Consider the following 17,470-nt stretch of genomic DNA (forward strand, 5'->3'; position numbering starts at 1 on the left):
CTTCGGGGCTGGCCATTTCCCTGCAGTTTATTAATAAGTGCTTGAGGTAGCCTATATTTACCTGGAAGGTAAAAAATAATCATCATGAATTCAAACCATTCATTCACCCATGATTTACTAAACGCCTCCTGACGCAAAGCAGGGTGAAGCGGAGTCTCTACTCTGGATCTCCCCACGCTTCCTGGGAGATGTTATTGACGAGCCGCTGTGGAACACATTGCTAGGGGCCACCCACCGTTCAGTGTCTTTTTCTTCCTTAATAACAGAACCTTGACTTTATCTGGGGGGCAGAGATAGGCTTCACTAAAAGACATTTCCTAGCTCTCCCTGAACGGGTAGATGTGCCCAACTGGCCAAAGTCTGGCTGGTAAGATGTAAATAGAACTATTATAAGGGGATTGAGGAAAGCTGTGTGGGCCAAGGGAGTTTGTTTAGCTGGAAGGAGAGCTATTGTCCTCCACCCTTTCCCTAGGCAGAGTGCTGAGATCATAGATATGATGGCTGGCGCCCAAACCCCGCACCTGTCGTGGCCTATGAGGTGACATCATGGAGGAAGTCATGCACAAGAATATAGGATCTGAAAGAGAAAACGGGTCTGGGTCCCTGATGACTGTGGATTCCTTGTACCAGCACGAGCCTGGCTACCTCCGGATTTCTCTTAGTTAAGAGATAAAGGTCTTGTTGAAGCCACAGCTGTTTTCAGTTACTGTATGAAGTTAAACACAATTCCTAACCACTACAGCAGCTTAGCCATCAAATAAAACATACCAGTTAAGGATCCTTTTCTTGAAACTTTAATGAGTTTTGTGTTCCTTCTTTTATTTTCGAGCTGTATTTTAGAAAAGGAAAATCAGAATTTTTGCTCTGAATGGGTGAGAGATCAAGCTGTAGTTAGGAAAGCAGAAGCTAGACATTGGTAAGAAGGTGGTAAGGAGACTGAGGAAGGCAGGTCGATGTTGCATGTTGAAATCGCCCAGCATGATGGTGGGAGCTGGGAACAGAGGACCCTGAGCAAAGCTCCAGAGAAGATGGACATTCAAGGGCTTTGTTGATGACAGGGACAAGGAAGGGTTCATAAATACTGTTTTGCTCTCTTAAAAGCCCCGAATGCCAACTTCTCATATTTCACCGGCATTATTCCCATGAAGCAGGTGAAGCAAATTTATCCCAGGGCAGACAATTGGCCAGTATCCAGGAGAGGTAACCCATTCTCAGCTTCCCATAGCTCTATGTGCAAAGGAGACCAAGATCCTCTGGGATATGCACATGCACCTCTATCGTCCTAAAAGTTGAAACTTGCTACCTGCCAGAGTGAGAAAGGAGGGTAATTAAGCAGGAATATTAGACTCTCATATTTCTGACAAAGCTGAGTTTTCTCTGCTATATCCTGCGTTTAGCCCAGTATATCCAGCTTACCAACCGCTGCCCCCCCTTCCCAAAACAAACTGGCTGTTTTTTCTTTAGCCAACCAAACGAAGCCAGGCACTCAATAAATATTTGTTGAATGAGTGAATAAATCAATGCATGGCTCAAGTGTAGAAAGCTTTTCGATTAATAATTTAAAAGCAAAACAACAACAAAAAAATCCTGTAGTGCTTTCGCGTTAATGAACTCTTAACAATTGGTTGTTTCTTGGCAACTGTAGTTTTCACAAGGAGATTAAATGGCTTTTGCACCCTGCGTTTAGAAAGAGAACAGGAGGTTTGCAGGAAGTATGCTCAGTTTGAATCCAGTTGAACAAGTATGTAATTTTGTATTGTTTTTCTTTAGACAGTGAAAAACTTTTTTCTTTGTTAAAGAGAAAGTTTGAGCCCAAGGAAATGTAAAAAGCAGCAGCGCGAGGCCTGTTACTTAGCTGTGTGGTTTTGAAAGTTACTTTTCTAGACCAATTTCACATCTACAACCTCATATTGGATGAGGGCATTTTAACTGTAGAGGCACTAATCCTTTTGAAAATGTAATGAACTTTATTCAGTGCTCTCCTCCAAAAATGTACATTCACAATTTCACATATAATTTCAGGGGATTCAAAGCCTCCAAAACTTACCCATAACCTCCCTTAGATTGGGATCACCTGGATAAAGTCTCTCTAAGGTCTTCCGAGCTCCGTAATTGGTTCCAGTAATTTCTAACAGTTAAAAAAAAAGAAAAAGTACACCAGTTTGAGTTATGTTTATGTTGTTTATACCATGGCTTTCGTTCTAGAACCAGCTATATTCTAAAAGATTCCTGGTTGGAGAAAAAGGCTTTTTCAAGCCATAGCGTTCTTCTTTAAAACATGACACTTAAGCAGGTAAAAGTGTGACAATCTGGTAATAGTGCTGAATATAGTAATTATCCTGTCATAGTGCTAAAATTTAATTTCAAGAAAACATACTGAATGAGTACTAATTCTTATCAAACAGTTGAGATTTCCCTGGAGGTAAAGAGAGCACCAGGGGCTTTCCAGAGACAGAAGAACATAGAAAAGATTTTTTTCAAAAAAGATTTTATTTGTCAGAGAGAGCGCGTGAGCGCACACAAGCAGGGGAGAGGCAGGCAGAGGGAGAAGCAGGCTCCCTGCTGAGCAAGGAGCTCCATGTGGGGGCTCCATCCCAGGACTCTGGGATCATGACCTGAGCCCAAGGTAGATGCTTAACTGACTAAGTCACCCAGGCGTCCCTTGAAACGGGTTTGTTCAAATATTTCCTTTTTTTTTCTTTTTCGATGAGAGAATATCACTTTTACATTAAAATAAATGGATATGTCATGAAGTAAAATGCAGTAAGTCATATTTTTCAAGATAAAATATGAGACTTCAAAGAAATGTCCGGCTTACTCATGCTTTGTCCCATGCCCAGGGGACACCCACTGCAGCAATTCACACTCTTCTCACTTGAGTGGTTCTCCAGTGGAAACAGTCAAGAAGCAGTCAACAGAAAATAAATGAAATAACCTGACTTTTTGTAACATAATGAAGGTAACCAGCACAACGTGAAGGAATTAGGATAAACAGAGAACGACTACAACGCGTTTCCAAGGCCGGGTGTTAGACTACAGCATTTTCAGTTGCCTGAAGAGGGCTTTCAGGTGGAGTCACCAAAGTGTGCAGAAGACAAGGCCTTCCTTGTGCTTCAAGGACAACCAAAGCATGCACAATCATTTCTACAAAACTCAAACCAGAGTCAATGAAAATAAACCCGAGTTAGATACGTAGCGACAACTCACGATCCCAGAGAACAAATATTCTTCAAAACAAAAGGGTCAAACCGCTACAGGATCAGCACTAAAAGGGAGTTGAAGAATTGACACCGACGGATGCCATCTACCTCCTGTTTGTCAAATCCACCTGCTGTGGCATTTATGAGACAAATTATGACGCTCCGGGATGTATTCCATTAGGTTTGTGCAAAGCTGTCATTTCTAACAGACCTCTGAATCTCCACACCTTATGAAAATCTAAACGTTAATCAAGGCAATTTTTTCTTTCATGAGTGTTTCATTTTGCACCGGAACCGGGGAGGTGGTGAAAAGTGAAATATGAGATTTCCTTCTGGAACGTTCACGTAGGATGACTGCGCCCTTCCTCCTCAATCAGTCCGTCTTTACATCTTTCAAGTAAAGCGTCCTCCTCCCTCCCCGGGGTACGCGGCAACGCTGGCTAACGTGACCCCAAAATCAGACAAGCGAATCCAGCTGGAAGGACAGGTGCACAGGCGGGATCATCCCGGCGGGCAGATAAAAGCGCGGGAAGCGGAGCACCAGGGTCCGGACTTCGCGGTCTGCTCTAGAAACTGCTAACCCTGAACGCCACCCCCTTTTTGCCCTATTACGAGAGAACGTGAGAGAGAAAGGCTCGTTTGTACTTCCTGCGCAAAAAGGAAACCCAATTCCTGTTCCCCGTCTCACAACCCACAGGCAAGGCGCCTCCACGCTAACCGCACGGTACCGCCAAAAGCCCCGCCCAGGCTGGAAGAGGCCCCGCCCCCCGTAGCGTCACGGAAATGAGGGGCTTCCGCAGAGGATGTCCCGCCTTACTCCCCTTAGACGCGCCTAGTTCGCAGCCACCTAGGATATGCCTGCTTGCCCCTAATTTTTTTCTCCTCGCCGTGGGAACTTCTTCATGTGGCGTCCTTCTTTATTCTCCTCTTGGAAGCTCCGTGTGATCTTCGAGCGCTGAAACCGTTTCCATAGAGGCAGGCGCCGAAAAGGCAGCCCGCGCTCGTGACGTAATTTGAGCGCCGACGCAGGAAGGACCCCACTGCCCCTGGCATCCGCTTTCGTCACTCCCTGTCAGCTGACCGGGGCTCGTTGAAGGAGCACGTGCGCTGCTGAATGGAGCTGGTAGCTGGTTGCTACGAACAGGTCCTTTTTGGGTTCGCTATACACCCGGAGCCGGATGCAGGCGGCGACCACGAAGAGGTAAGAGGGCGCGCCCTGAGGGACCGCGGGAGGAGGTGCGCGGTTGTCTAGTCGGATTCCCAGACGGCGGAGGTAGGCACATCATCAGAGGTAAGTAAACACATTGATCTCTTAGGGATTAATTTATGAATCAGACTCAAACGTATAGTTTAATTTTTTTTAACGTCTAGAGTAGGCGTTTCATGGAACACGATCATGTCTGTTGGTTTTAGTAGACATTCTGACCACGGTACAGAAAGGAAGCTGGCATTCCTGCCAACAGGCAAATGAGTCATAGGTTATGGATTTAAGCCTCGCTCCTGTAAGTTGACAGCCAGTTTTACGTGTTCAGGATTTAATGAAAGAACAGTTCGCCCTCTTACTGAGTTTTGTCTTGGAATTTTACAAAATATTGGAGATGGGTCAGGATAAACCCCTCATTGATAAAAAGAAGGAAAAAAGTGTTTCGAGTCATTCACTATTTTTGGACCCTTTACCATGGGGCCGTTAACTGGCATTGGAGGTACAAAGAAGCCAAAGGAATGGATCCAGTGCTAGATAGCTTACTAACATAAGGAGAAGAACAGAGGAGACAAATGCATGGAGAAAATTACAACAAAATATAAGTATTTTTACTAGATGTGTGAGCAAAAAGGTTAAGTAAATTGCCATTAGTGAAACAGGTAGTTAGGACATATCCAGGACTAGAAATAAGATCTCTTAACTTTTAACCCAATAATATTTTTCCCTAAACAAATCTAAGTCTCTCTTAGAAACCTGTTTTTTTCAGTACTTTATGAAGTCAAGGTGTCAATCTTGAATGAACCAGAAAACTGGGAAGTATATAACTTGACTAATTACTTTTGTTAATTTTGTTTCTACCTGGTTATTAATTTGCTTTTGGCTGAAGGGTGACATCTCTTGAATGCTTAAAGATGATGCTACTGATTGTGTTACTCATTGTAAAAAAAAAGTTGCTACGTTGTTCCAGACATGTAGTCCTCACAGCAACCCCCTGAGGCAGATACAGTTACCCCTATTTTACAGATGAGGAGCCTGAAATTAAGATTGGTTTAAGTGACCTGCTCAAGGCCACACAGCTAATAATCGGGAGACCTGGGACTCAAGTTCCCAGGTGTCTCTGAAACATGAAGCTCTTAAACTATCCACTACAGCTGCTAAACCTAGACAGACAATAGCTCAGATAATCAACATTCGTTCTATAATATGCACAAGCAGAGGTTATTTTTTATTTATGGCCATAACAGCCCCACAGGAATATAGTGCCCTTACTCAGAATAGGCTCCCTTGGTCCTGGTTGATGGAAGCAATGTCTGTTGCTGTAGTTATTTAGAAATTGCTTTTCAGTAACACATCTTAAGTGTGTTCAGAGGGATCTTAAGGGTTTTTTTTTCCCCCTTCTTTGGTTTGTTTGTTTTGCTAATACTTCTTGATGCATCTCCTTCAATTTGAGGTGTGTATATGCATTCAGCTGTCAGTCATTCTTTGCACTCAACCAGTCTCACTTATTCAGTCCAAAAGTTGCATATCAATAAGCATAGAATTCCTGAGACCTCATCATTGGTCATTCTCTAGGGCTTATATTGGTGCTAATGGAAGGAAACATACTCTTTATCCTGTTTATTTTTCTTTGTAAGACTTGTCATTATACTCATCTGTATGTGGCATCATGTTTGTTTACTGTTTGTCTCTCGCACAGGGATAACATTTCTATTAGAATAAGGACTTTCTTTTCTTCACTGCTGTGTATCAACTGTCTAAAATGGTGCCAAGCGCACAGTAGTCATTTAATATGTGAACGAATAAATTCAAATCAAAATCTGAACGTTTGAAGGAATGAATGGTATGCAGGTCTCACATATAAGTAAATATATTAAGCAGTTAAGGATTTGGATAGGACCTTAAGGTAGTTTGGTCTCCGTAATTGTTTTGGAGTCTTGATACCCAGCGTTGCCTCCCCATGTCCTTGCTGCCTGCCTTATTTCTCAGGTTCTTTGTTTTTCTTAATCTGCTATCATTGCATAATTTTTTCTCCATTTGTAAGTATCTACTGGTAGTTTTCATAGATTATGGAACCACTTATTTGTTTCTAGAGAGCTATGATATGATTGTGACATTGATTGTGTGTTTTACTCTTCAGCAAAAATGGACTCCTGTGGCTGACTTCACTCACCATGCCCACACTGCCTCCTTGTCAGCGGTGGCTGTAAATAGTCGTTTTGTAGTCACTGGGAGCAAAGATGAAACAATTCACATATATGACATGAAAAAGAAGATAGACCATGGGGCTCTAGTGCATCACAATGGTGAGAAAATTATATCCTTTAAGATAATGTTGACGTATCATTACTTTAGCATTTGACTTCAGTTGAACAATTCATTAGGTGTCTATTATGTAGCAGGTTCTGTGCTAGAAAATACAGAAATGAGAAAAATGTGATTTTTTTTATTCTTAAGTTCTTCACAGTCCATATTGGGAGACAGAAGGGAGGCACTTCACTCACTCTGGGGGGAGTGGGAGGAAGTGACTTTTCACTGAAAACTTCCCAAAATGACATCTGACTGAATTGTCTTAAAAGAGAAGTAGCATTTCAGGAGAAAGGGCATTCTAGGCAGAGCAGGAAGCGTGAGGAGCACAGGAGCAGCCTCATGTTGATAGCCACCTTTATTGAGGGAGTACCATGTGCCCAGCAGTGTGCCAAGAAGCTACAGTTGTACCTTCAGTTCATAGAAGAGAAAACCGAAATTCAAAGATGTTGACTTGCCCATGGTTACAAAACAGTGGAACTAGAACTCAAACCTAGGTCTAGAGCCCATGTTTCTAACCGCTGTGTGCATGGGGAACTGTAAGCAAGTTAGTATTATGAGAAGGTTAAAATGGAGGTTGGGGTGACTGGAGAAGTAAACAGGCCAGGTCCTGGGTGGTCCTTGAGAAGAAGAGGATAGGGATTGAATGGGAGGGAGGGGCCGTGTGGGCTTGAGGAAAGCGCTGGCACCCGGGATATGAGAGAGATGGTGACCAAGAACAAGCAAAAGACTGATGAGAGTCTGCCTGATTGAAGTTGGAGTCTCTGAATCGAGTAACATCCGTTTGCAGTAAGCTACAGACATTTTTGTAGGGAGCAGAAAGCTATTTGGTGTGTGCAATAGGCGGGTTGATTTACAGAGGAATTCAGGATTTTGGTGAAAGAAGATGGTGTTGGCCTAGAAAAAATGGGGTGTGAAGAGTCTTCAGATCTCTGAAATAAAAAAGCAGGTGCACTGTGAATGAAGGGGGCCATGAAAGGGCTGGTGAGAGGTGAGGTTGTGGGCAGGGATGAGGCTCTTCAGAGTTCAAGAGTTGTAATGTGGAGCAGCTGTAGGTGGTAACTATGTCGAGGGTGTAGGTGTGAGGGACTAAACCAGAGAGGAGGGGGAAGGGCAGAGGCAGAGGGAGAAGCAGACTCCTCACTGAGTGGGGAGCCCGAAGCGGGGCTCAGTCCCAGGCCCCTGAGATCATGACCAGAGCTGAAGGCAGAGGCTTAACCGACTGAACCACCCAGATGCCCCTAATTCCTATTTTGCTGACAGTTCGGTAATAGATAAGCTCTTTCCCAAAGTAGGAAATAGAATAATAGGAAAGAGGAAAACAAGGGCAAAGATGGCTAAAGACTCCCACTTTGATAAAGACGTATGTCACCCCATATATTATTAGTGCTTTTTGAAGTGGGGGGTGCAAAATTATTCATTAGAGATCTTTGACTCTTTCAATATAAAGGACAATGTCAAGGATTGAGTAGGACATGGCAAGTGAACAGCAGTGACCCCAGGCTTCATACCCTTATTCTGAAAAGGACAAAATAGTAAATATTTAGGCTTTGTGGCTGTATGTTCTTGGTTTTGATTAGTTGGCACTGCTTTTGCAGTGTAAAAGCAGCCATAGACATTTTAGAACTGAGCAGGCGAGTCTGTGTTCCAGTAAAACTGCACTTATGAAAACAGGCCACCAGCCAGGTGTGGCTTACAGACAGTAGTTGACCACTGAGATATAGGGCAGTTAAGTTGGGTGACAAGCTTCAAAGGATAGGGAATTTTACTTGGTTAATGTATAAGGGCGTGGACTGCTTTTGGGAGTTAGAAGAATGCTGGGTTCTTCTATCACCTTACCTCCTTCCAATGAGGTTAGTATTTGAGGACAGTAAATATGTATGTCTCCTAGTCCCAAGAGCTGCAGGAGAAATTCATGGGAGACTCAGGCTTTAGTTTGGGCAGAGGAGAGTGGAGTGTTTTGTGAAGTTGAAAAGATAGAAGAAAATTTGTGAACCATGGAAGAGAGATTACAGAGGGCATAATTGAATAGTGGAACAATTTAGAAAATTGTTCTAATAAATTCTTTTTTAAAGATGTAAAATTTTTTCTAAATTAAATTTTTTTAATAAATTTTATTTTTAAGTAATCTCTACACCCAATGTGGGGCTCGACTCACAACCCCGAGGTCAAGAGTCATATGGTCTACCAACTGAGCCAGCCAGGTGCCCCTCTAATAAATTCTTATGACAGTGAATGAGAACTGTGTAGAAATCAAAAGCAGGTCTAGAGTGATAATAATTGGATTGTGGATGAATGGGTCACTAACTCACTGTTTTGAAAGTAGAAGTCATGTGGCTGTCATCTTGGTTTGTTTCCCAGATGAGCTGATTTACTGGTTGGTTGTGTTTGACTTCTGCTCAAACCGTCCTAGCCAGCCATCTCCTAAATTTATGATTGTGGAGATATAGAGCCAGAAAGTGAACTGAATAGCTCAAGTCTGAGTCTACAACTAGAGAAATTCTGCTGAAAATATTTGCATAGCTTTGAAACTGTATGTTCTAATATGAAAAAAAAAAAATAAACGTCTTCACCTAAGACTTTAAGGTATGTTTCAGTAATACTAAGATGTTAGATGTTTTACTTACCACAGCATAGCCTTTAAACCAGAAATGGAGTTTGCCTTCAAAATGAATATTAAGTTTGCCTATCTTGGTTTTTCCACAGGCACAATAACTTGTCTGAAATTCTATGGCAACAGGCACTTAATCAGTGGGGCAGAAGATGGACTCATTTGTGTGTGGGATGCAAAGAAATGGGAGTGCCTGAAGTCCATTAAAGCTCACAAGTGAGTCTAGCCCTTTCCCCTTGGTGGTTTCTAGGTGCCATTCAAGTTGGGGGCTAACTGTTGGTTTCCTTTTAGAGGACATGTGACCTTCCTTTCTATTCACCCAACTGGCAAGTTGGCCCTGTCCGTGGGTACGGATAAGACGTTAAGGTGAGTCGTTAATGCCGAGAGCATCTTTTCCAAGTTGTGGTCTTTGTTCTTCAGGGACAACAGGAAGCTACCATCAGGGTATATTTTAGTACAGTAATTAGATTCATTTTGTGTCTCGTCTCATGGCCATCAGCTATTTAAAGGTATTGCAATATAAGAAAAGGTGGAAAGCTAGTGAACCTTCTCACAGTGGTAGAAAAAACAATGACAAGCTCCATGTTCACGTGTACACGGCACATCCCAGTCATCGTAAGCTGTGAAGTGAAGAGGCCGGTGGTCCTAAAAACAAATGTTTTAGGAGGTGAAGTATTTTGAAAATATATTAAACATTTTAAATATATGAAAGGAGTCTAGGAATGGATGAGTTAATCTTGCTTGTTAGTAAATATTTCCAGTGTTGTTTAAGAAATATGATAGTTCTAACTAGCTGCCTATGAAGTAAATTGTTGTTTGAGTAGGTCTTCTTTATGCTTCCCTTTATACCTGATAAAAGTTAGTGATCATGCCATAAGTGAGTTTCCTGTTTTGCAGAACATGGAATCTTGTGGAAGGAAGATCAGCATTCATAAAAAATATAAAACAAAGTAAGTACTTTTATTTGGAATGCTCTTTAGAACTTGATGGAACATGAATATATATACACACACATACACCTTTATTTCCCTCCATGATGGTGGTTACCTCTTAGGGCAATGATTTAGGTTCTTTTCTTTTCTCTATCTATCTATCTATCTATCTATCTATCTATCTATCTATCTATCTATTTTTAAAGATTACTTATTTATTTGAGAGAGCACAAGCAGGGGAAGTGGCAGGGAGAGGGAAAAGGAGGCTCCCCACTGAGCAGGGACCCCAATGTGGGACTTGATCCCAGGACTCCAGGGTCATGACCTGAGCTGAAGGCGGACACTTAACCGACTGAGCCACCCAGGCGCTCCCTTTCCTTTCCCATTTTAGATTAGAATTCTTGTCATGACTCTGTCATCTACCAGCTCTATGACTTAATGATTCTTTTGACTCCAGTTCATTTTCTAAAACTTAACTTGCAAAATACGTACCAAAAGTTTGTGGTGAAGGTTAAATAGGATAGTGGATGTGAAAATGCACCGTGCAACTATTTGCTCTTTTTACTGTTACTCTGGTCATTTCATTTTTTGTTTATGAAATAAAAAAGCTTTGTGTTTTTAACTTACAGATGCTCACATAGTGGAATGGTCCCCAAGGGGAGAGAAATACGTAGTTGTCATACTGAATAAAATAGATGTCTATCAACTTGACACTGCATCTGTTAGTGGCACCATCACAAATGAAAAGAGAATATCTTCTGTTACATTTCTTTCAGTAAGTGACCAGAAATCAGTGGTGGAATCTTAGCGTCTGTGGTGATGGTTGGAATTGTTGATGACATTCTGGATATTCTTTGTCTCTCCTAGGAGTCTGTCCTCGCAGTGGCTGGAGATGAAGAAGTCGTAAGGGTTTTTGACTGTGATTCACTAATGTGCCTCTGTGAATTTAAAGCTCATGAAAACAGGTATTTTTTTTTTTTTGCCAGTCTGTATGTGTGTGTAGAGTCTTCAATAACTGTTACATATGTATTAGCTTCATAAAGCAAGGTACGTGTTTTCTCATGAACAACTGCAGAGCTAGGCATTTCCACATATATATGATTTCTGGAATGTGAGAGGATCGCAGAAATGTCGTTGTCTTGGCCTTAAGTAATGCAAAAGTGGGGAAGTTGGCATCAGGACTAGTGATTTGCACAAGATATTTTTCCAGTAATATTATTAAACTTGGGGCCTGAAAACAACCAAATTTGAAGAGGAACAAAGAAATTAAACAATCAAGCTTTGCCAGGACCTTTCTTGTCCTTTTACTCTATTCCCCTTGTCCACTTCTTCCCCTTTTGTACACTGTTTGTTTTTCCTACTGGAGAAATATGTGACATTATTGACTTCTGTTTCATGCCAGTCTTTTCTTACCTGTTATTGCTCACTGTATCTCTAGGGGTAGACACTGATTCTGAGAGTAGACGGCCAAGTGACTTGGCCAAGATTACTCCATTGTTGGGTGAGGGAACTGGGATTCAACCCGGTTCTATCTGCCTCTGCTTTTTATACTATTTTGGAAAAGGTGATAATGTACAGTTATATTTTAATATGCTTCGTTTGTGTGTTCTTCCATGTATTAAATAAGTCCGAGTTTTTATTTTCTAAGTGATGCTCTTTGAATACTCCAAATACTACAGCCAGTGTACAGGCCCTGGTTTTTCCCTTCAGTGGGAAGTGTTCATTCAAGGTCATTTCAAATGTATGAATAACATCAGAACACTTAAGATAACACTTAAGATATTTGGCCATTCATTCATTCATTTAATGGGTATTCATGAGTATCCATTAAGAACTGCACTCAGTATTTCAAAAAAGACAAGGGCTTGCATTTGTGTTTCTTGTAGTGGAGCAGGAGACAGATGATAAACCAGTAAGCAGATAATTATAACAGGAAGGAAGCAGAAAGGTGTGCCTTAAGAATAACAGCGGCAACTTAGTATGATCGGGGAAGGGAGAGGGTAGGACTTCACAGATGAAGAGAGCTGTTTCTAAAGAAAGGAGAGAACCGAACTGCAGGCACAGTGCGCCTGAGGGAGACAAGAGCTGGATGTATTTTAGCAACAGATTAAAGAGCTTTGTGACTAGATCAGAGTGAGCCAAAAGGTGCATGGCCTTGTAAACTGGTGAGGAGTTAGGTTTTATACTAAGGGCCTTTGTAGATTTTGTTTTATTTCTTACTGTGGAAGAATTTAAAGGCAGGCAGACCAGTTTAAGGAAGCAACCCCCATAGACCCACCACCCAGCTTCAGCAGTTGTCAGTTTATGGCCAGACTTGCTTTAAATACGTCCCCAGCCCCTTCCTCCTGTCCTGTGTTATTTTTAAAAAGATGTAGTTTTGTAGGATTTTAAGCCTGGGAGTAACATGATTTGAGTCATAATTTTAGCCACTTAGGCTACTCGGTAATCCAGAAGAACAATGGCAGTAGCTTGGACGAGGGTGATGACCCTGGAGGTGAGAGACGTGGATGTGTGGGAGGAAGCCATGGTTCATCTCTGTTGTCTTAGTTGTCTCTTCATCCCGAACTTGGTGTCTCTTGAGGTGAGGGAGTTAAGTGTCTTTATTTTGTTTATGATAACCTCTCATGATCATCTTTTTGACATTTTTTTTTAACATTTTAAAATTTAAATTCAATTATTTAACATATATTATTGGTTTCAGAGGTACAGGCCTGTGATTCATCAGTCTTATATAATACCCAATGCTCATTACATCACATGCCCTCCTTAATGTCCATCACCCAGTAGCCCCATCCCTCTCCTCCCTTCCAGCAACCCTGTTTGTTTCCTATTAAGATTCTCTTATAGTTTGTCTCCCTCTCTGGTTTCATCTTGTTTTATTTTTTCCTCTCTTCCCCTATGATCCTGTTTTGTTTCTTAAATTCCACATACCATTGAGATCATATGACAATTGTCTTTCTCTGATTGAATTATTTCACTTAGTGTAAATACCCTCTAATTCCATCCATGTCATTGCAAATGGCAAGATTTCTTTTTCTTTCTTTCTCTTTCTTTCTTTCTTTCTTTCTTTCTTTCTTTTTTGATGGCTGTGTAATATTCGTGTGTGTGTGTGTGTGTGTGTGTGTGTATACATACACATCTTTATCCATTCATCTGTGGGTAGACATCTGGGCTCTTTCCATAGTTTGGCTGTTGTGGACATTGCTGCTATAAACATTGGGGTGCAGGTGCCCCTCCGGATCACTACATTTGTATCTTTGGGGTAAATACCCAGCCGTGCAATTGCTGGGTCATAGGGTAGCTCAATTTTTAACATCTTGAGGAACCTCCATACTGTTTTCCAGAGTGGCTACACCAGCTTGCATTCCCACCCACAGGGGAGGGTAGGAGGATTCCCCTTTCTCTGCATCTTTGCCAATAGCTGTCATTTCCTGACTTGCTAATTTCAGTAATTCTGACTGGTGTGAGGTGGTTTTGCATTGTGGTTTTGATTTGTATTGTTGAGCATTTTTTCATGTATCTGTTGGCCATTTGTGTGTCGTCTTTGCAGAAATGTCTGTTCATGTCTTCTGCCCATTTCTTGATTGGATTATTTGTTCTTTGGGTGTTGAGTTTGAGAAGTTCTTTATGGATTTTGGATACTAGCCCTTTATCTGATATGTCATTTGCAAGTGTCTTCTCCCATTCTGTCAGTTGTCTTTTGGGTTTTGTTGACTGTTTCCTCTGCTGTGCAGAGGCTTTTTTATCTAGATGAAGTCCCAGTAGTTTATTTTTGCCTTTGTTTCCCTTGCCTTTGGTGATGTGTCTAGCAGGAAGTTGCTGCAGCTGAGGTCGAAGTGGTTGCTGCCTGTGTTCTCTTCAAGGATTTTGATGGATTCCCGTCTCACATTTAGGTCTTTCATACATTTTGAGTCTGTTTTTATGTATGGTGTAAGGAAATGGTCCAGTTTCATTCTTCTGCATGTGGCTGTCCAATTTTCCCAACACCATTTCTTGAAGAGACTGTCTTTGTTCCGTTGGCTCTTCTTTCCTGCTTTGTCGAAGATTAGTTGACCATAGAGTTGAAGGTCCATTTCTGGGTTTTCTGTTCTGTTGCATTGATCTGTGTGTCTGTTTTTGTGCCAGTACCATACTGTCTTGATGGTTACAGCTTTGTAATAGAGCTCGAAGTCGTGATGCCACCAGCTTTGGTTTTCTTTTTCAACATTCCTCTGGCTATTGGGGGTCTTTTCTGGTTGCATAACGTTTTAGGATTATTTGTTCCAGCTCTGTAGAAAAAGGTTGATGGTATTTTGATAGGGATTGCATTGAATGCATAGACTGCTCTAGGTGGTGTAGACATTTTAACAATATTTGTTCTTCCGATCCATGAGGATGGAACGTTTTTACATTTCTTTGTGTCTTTCTCAATTTCTTTCATGAGTGTTCTATAGTTTTCTGAGTACAGATCATTTGCCTCTTTGGTTAGGTTTATTCCTAGGTATCTAATGGCTTTGGGTGCAATTGTAAATGGATTTGGCTCCTTAATTTCTCTTTCTTCTGTCTCATTGTTAGTGTATAGGAATGCAACTGATTTCTGTGCATTGACTTTATGTCCTGCCACTTTGCTGAATTCCTCTATGAGTTCTGGCAATTTTGGGGTGGAATCTTTTGGGTTTTCCACATAGAGTATCATGTCATCTGCCAAAAGTGAGATTTTGATTTCTTTGCCGATTTGGATGCCTTTTTGTTTGTTATGTGATTCCTAAGGCTAGGACTTCTAGTACTGTGTTGAACAGCAGTGGTGATAGTGGTTGACAGTCCATTTTATCTTGGAAGTTAGACCCTGAGAAGGACTCACTGACCCATGGGAATGTGAAGCATAGTTAGATTTTAGCACTGTTCCTTAAGTAGTTTGGAAGCACTTGGACATTGAAAAATCAAGAGACTGTGTGCATAGAAGCTTTATGACAATATCATAAAGGAGAAAGGGAGAAAGGAACCTTTATGGTGTTTGTATTTCTGTTCTAGGGTAAAAGACATGTTCAGTTTTGAAGTCCCAGAGCATCATGTTATTGTTACAGCATCGAGTGATGGCTTCATCAAAATGTGGAAGCTTAAGCAGGATAAGGTCAGTGTCTTAACACAATATAAATGCACTTTAATGCAAGTGTTACTATCAGTATTGCTTCGAGTTAAGGGAGGTGGAATATTTTTCAAGGCAGAAATCTTTAAATAAACTTAAAGTCTCTTCCATGCATGGTTGATACTCATAGTTTTAAAGTTAGGGTTCTAAGAGCTACCTTGGGGGTTGGTATTGGTGAGTCTGAGTGGCAGGGTACCAGAACTCCTGCTTTTTCAATCAAAGAAGCGCTACTTCTCTTTTGTTTGTGTATTGATGTTCTCTGTAAGATTTTGTTAGATAAAAATGCCTCCATTACTAAAAATTTGGAATTTACTGATAGATAATGGAACTAACAATAGTTTTGAACCCGATAATTGGAAAATTAAATTCCCCTCAGTGGTCTCACTCTTACAGACCCTCTTGGTTTATTCTTCTTTTTTTTTTTTTTTTAGATTTTTATTTTATTTATTTGACAGAGAGAGAGACAGGCAGGGGGAGTGGGAGAGGAAGAAGCAGGCTCATAGCGGAGGAGCCTGATATGGGGCTCGATCCCATAACGCCGGGATCACTCCCCAAGCTGAAGGCAGACGCTTAACAACTGCGCCACCCAGGCGCCCCTGGTTTATTATTCTTGATTGTCTTACAAACACATTCTGTGAATGTGGTTTGTTGAGTGTGCAAGGTTCTCTGTTAAAACATAGAAATGAACAAGACATGGTCCTTTTCCTTAATGAATTTAGTTTCTGAATATTCAGAAACATGCTCTGTGAAGGACATAGTGAAACCAAACGTGAGTCAAGATAATAGATTTCTTCAGGGCATCTGGGTGGCTCAGTTGGTTAAGCGTCTGCCTTCAGCTCAGGTCATGATCCCGGGGTCCTGGGACTGGGCCCCACATCGGACTCCCTGCTCCACATGGGGCCTCCTCCTCCCTCTCCCTCTCCCTGACCCTTCACCTGCTTGTGTGCACGTGCTCTCTCTGTCAAATAAATAAATAAATAAAATCCTTTAAAAAAAGATAATGGATTCTTCTAAACAGCATGTTTTATTCTCAAGAAAATAACATAACTTTTTGTTTTTAATTATTTATTTATTTATTTTAAAGATTTTATTTATTTGAGAGAGAGAGACACCCAGCGAGAGAGGGAACACAAGCAGGGGGAGTGGGAGAGGAAGAAGCAGGCTCCCAGCGGAGGAGCCTGATGCGGGGCTCAATCCCAGAACACCAGGATCATGCCCTGAGCTGAAGGCAGACGCTTAAGGACTGAGCCACCCAGGCACCCCAACTTTTAAATTAGAAACTTAAAATTCCGACTGGCTCAGTCAGAAAAGTATGCAACTCTTGATCTCGGGGTTCTAAGTAAGTTCGCGCCCCACGGTGGGTATGGAGATTACTTAAAAAAATAAAATCTTAAAAAAATAATAAGTTCACTTGATTAAGGAAAAAAATTATTTAAAATTCCTCTATGTTATCATGCATTTTTCTTCTGTTTTAGAGAGTTCCCCCATCTTTACTCTGTGAAGTAAAAACTAATGCCAGGCTGACATGTCTTGGAGTGTGGCTAGACAGAGTGACAGACACACAAGAAAGCCTGCCTTCGGCTGCAGAGCCTTCTCCTGGTAAGTGAAAGTCATCATTTTAAAAAGATGTGTTAGCTCTTGAATTGTTGAAGTGGAGGAGATTCAGATAACTTCACTTTATTGTCAGCCTTATTTCAAGAGGGGGAAAAGTGGTCTTTAAATGCGCTGTCTTGTGTTTTAGTTAGGAAAGAACAGTCCAAAGTCAACAAGAAGGAAGCTGGTGGTGTCGTGCAGGAAGAAGAAAGGCAGTCCTTACCTAACTCAAGGAAATGTAATTTAACTGGTGACAGTAAGAAGCCAATGAAAGGAAGTACCCCAGTGTCAACCAAGAAGAGGAAAATGGTAGAAATGTTGGAAAAAAAGAAGAGAAAAAAGAAAATATGAATGACACAATGAGTCACACATTTTTCCTACAAGAAAAACTTCTTAGATGGAATCATTCTCTTCAGATGTACCCTTTTCCGCCCCTGAGTAAAAGCTAGAAATTTCTTCTTTTGGAGAAAATGTACAGCTTAAAAAAAAACACTTATGTGT

At 41.3% G+C, this 17,470-nt stretch overlaps 1 protein-coding gene and 1 long non-coding RNA gene across 2 annotated transcripts; one reads left to right on the plus strand and one right to left on the minus strand.

Annotated features, from left to right (window-relative positions):
- Positions 1-571: 571 nt before the first annotated feature.
- Positions 572-3,937, minus strand: LOC148107321 (uncharacterized). Its single transcript, XR_015722567.1, has 3 exons — positions 2,819-3,937; positions 2,048-2,128; positions 572-1,303 (listed from the first exon to the last, which is right to left on the minus strand). It is a non-coding gene; the product is annotated as an uncharacterized LOC148107321 (long non-coding RNA).
- Positions 3,938-4,255: 318 nt separating this feature from the next.
- PAK1IP1 (PAK1 interacting protein 1) lies at positions 4,256-17,470 on the plus strand. Its single transcript, XM_045811674.2, has 10 exons — positions 4,256-4,401; positions 6,542-6,707; positions 9,415-9,535; positions 9,611-9,685; positions 10,217-10,269; positions 10,881-11,026; positions 11,119-11,216; positions 15,262-15,361; positions 16,852-16,975; positions 17,118-17,470. Exons 1-10 carry the CDS (start codon positions 4,315-4,317, stop codon positions 17,318-17,320), a joined length of 1,173 nt encoding a protein of 390 aa, XP_045667630.1. The 5' UTR covers positions 4,256-4,314; the 3' UTR covers positions 17,321-17,470.

The sequence above is a fragment of the Ursus americanus genome, chromosome 32 (assembly GCF_024610735.1).
Source record: "Ursus americanus isolate L20-20 chromosome 32, mUrsAme1.1.p, whole genome shotgun sequence".
NCBI lineage: Eukaryota > Metazoa > Chordata > Mammalia > Carnivora > Ursidae > Ursus > Ursus americanus.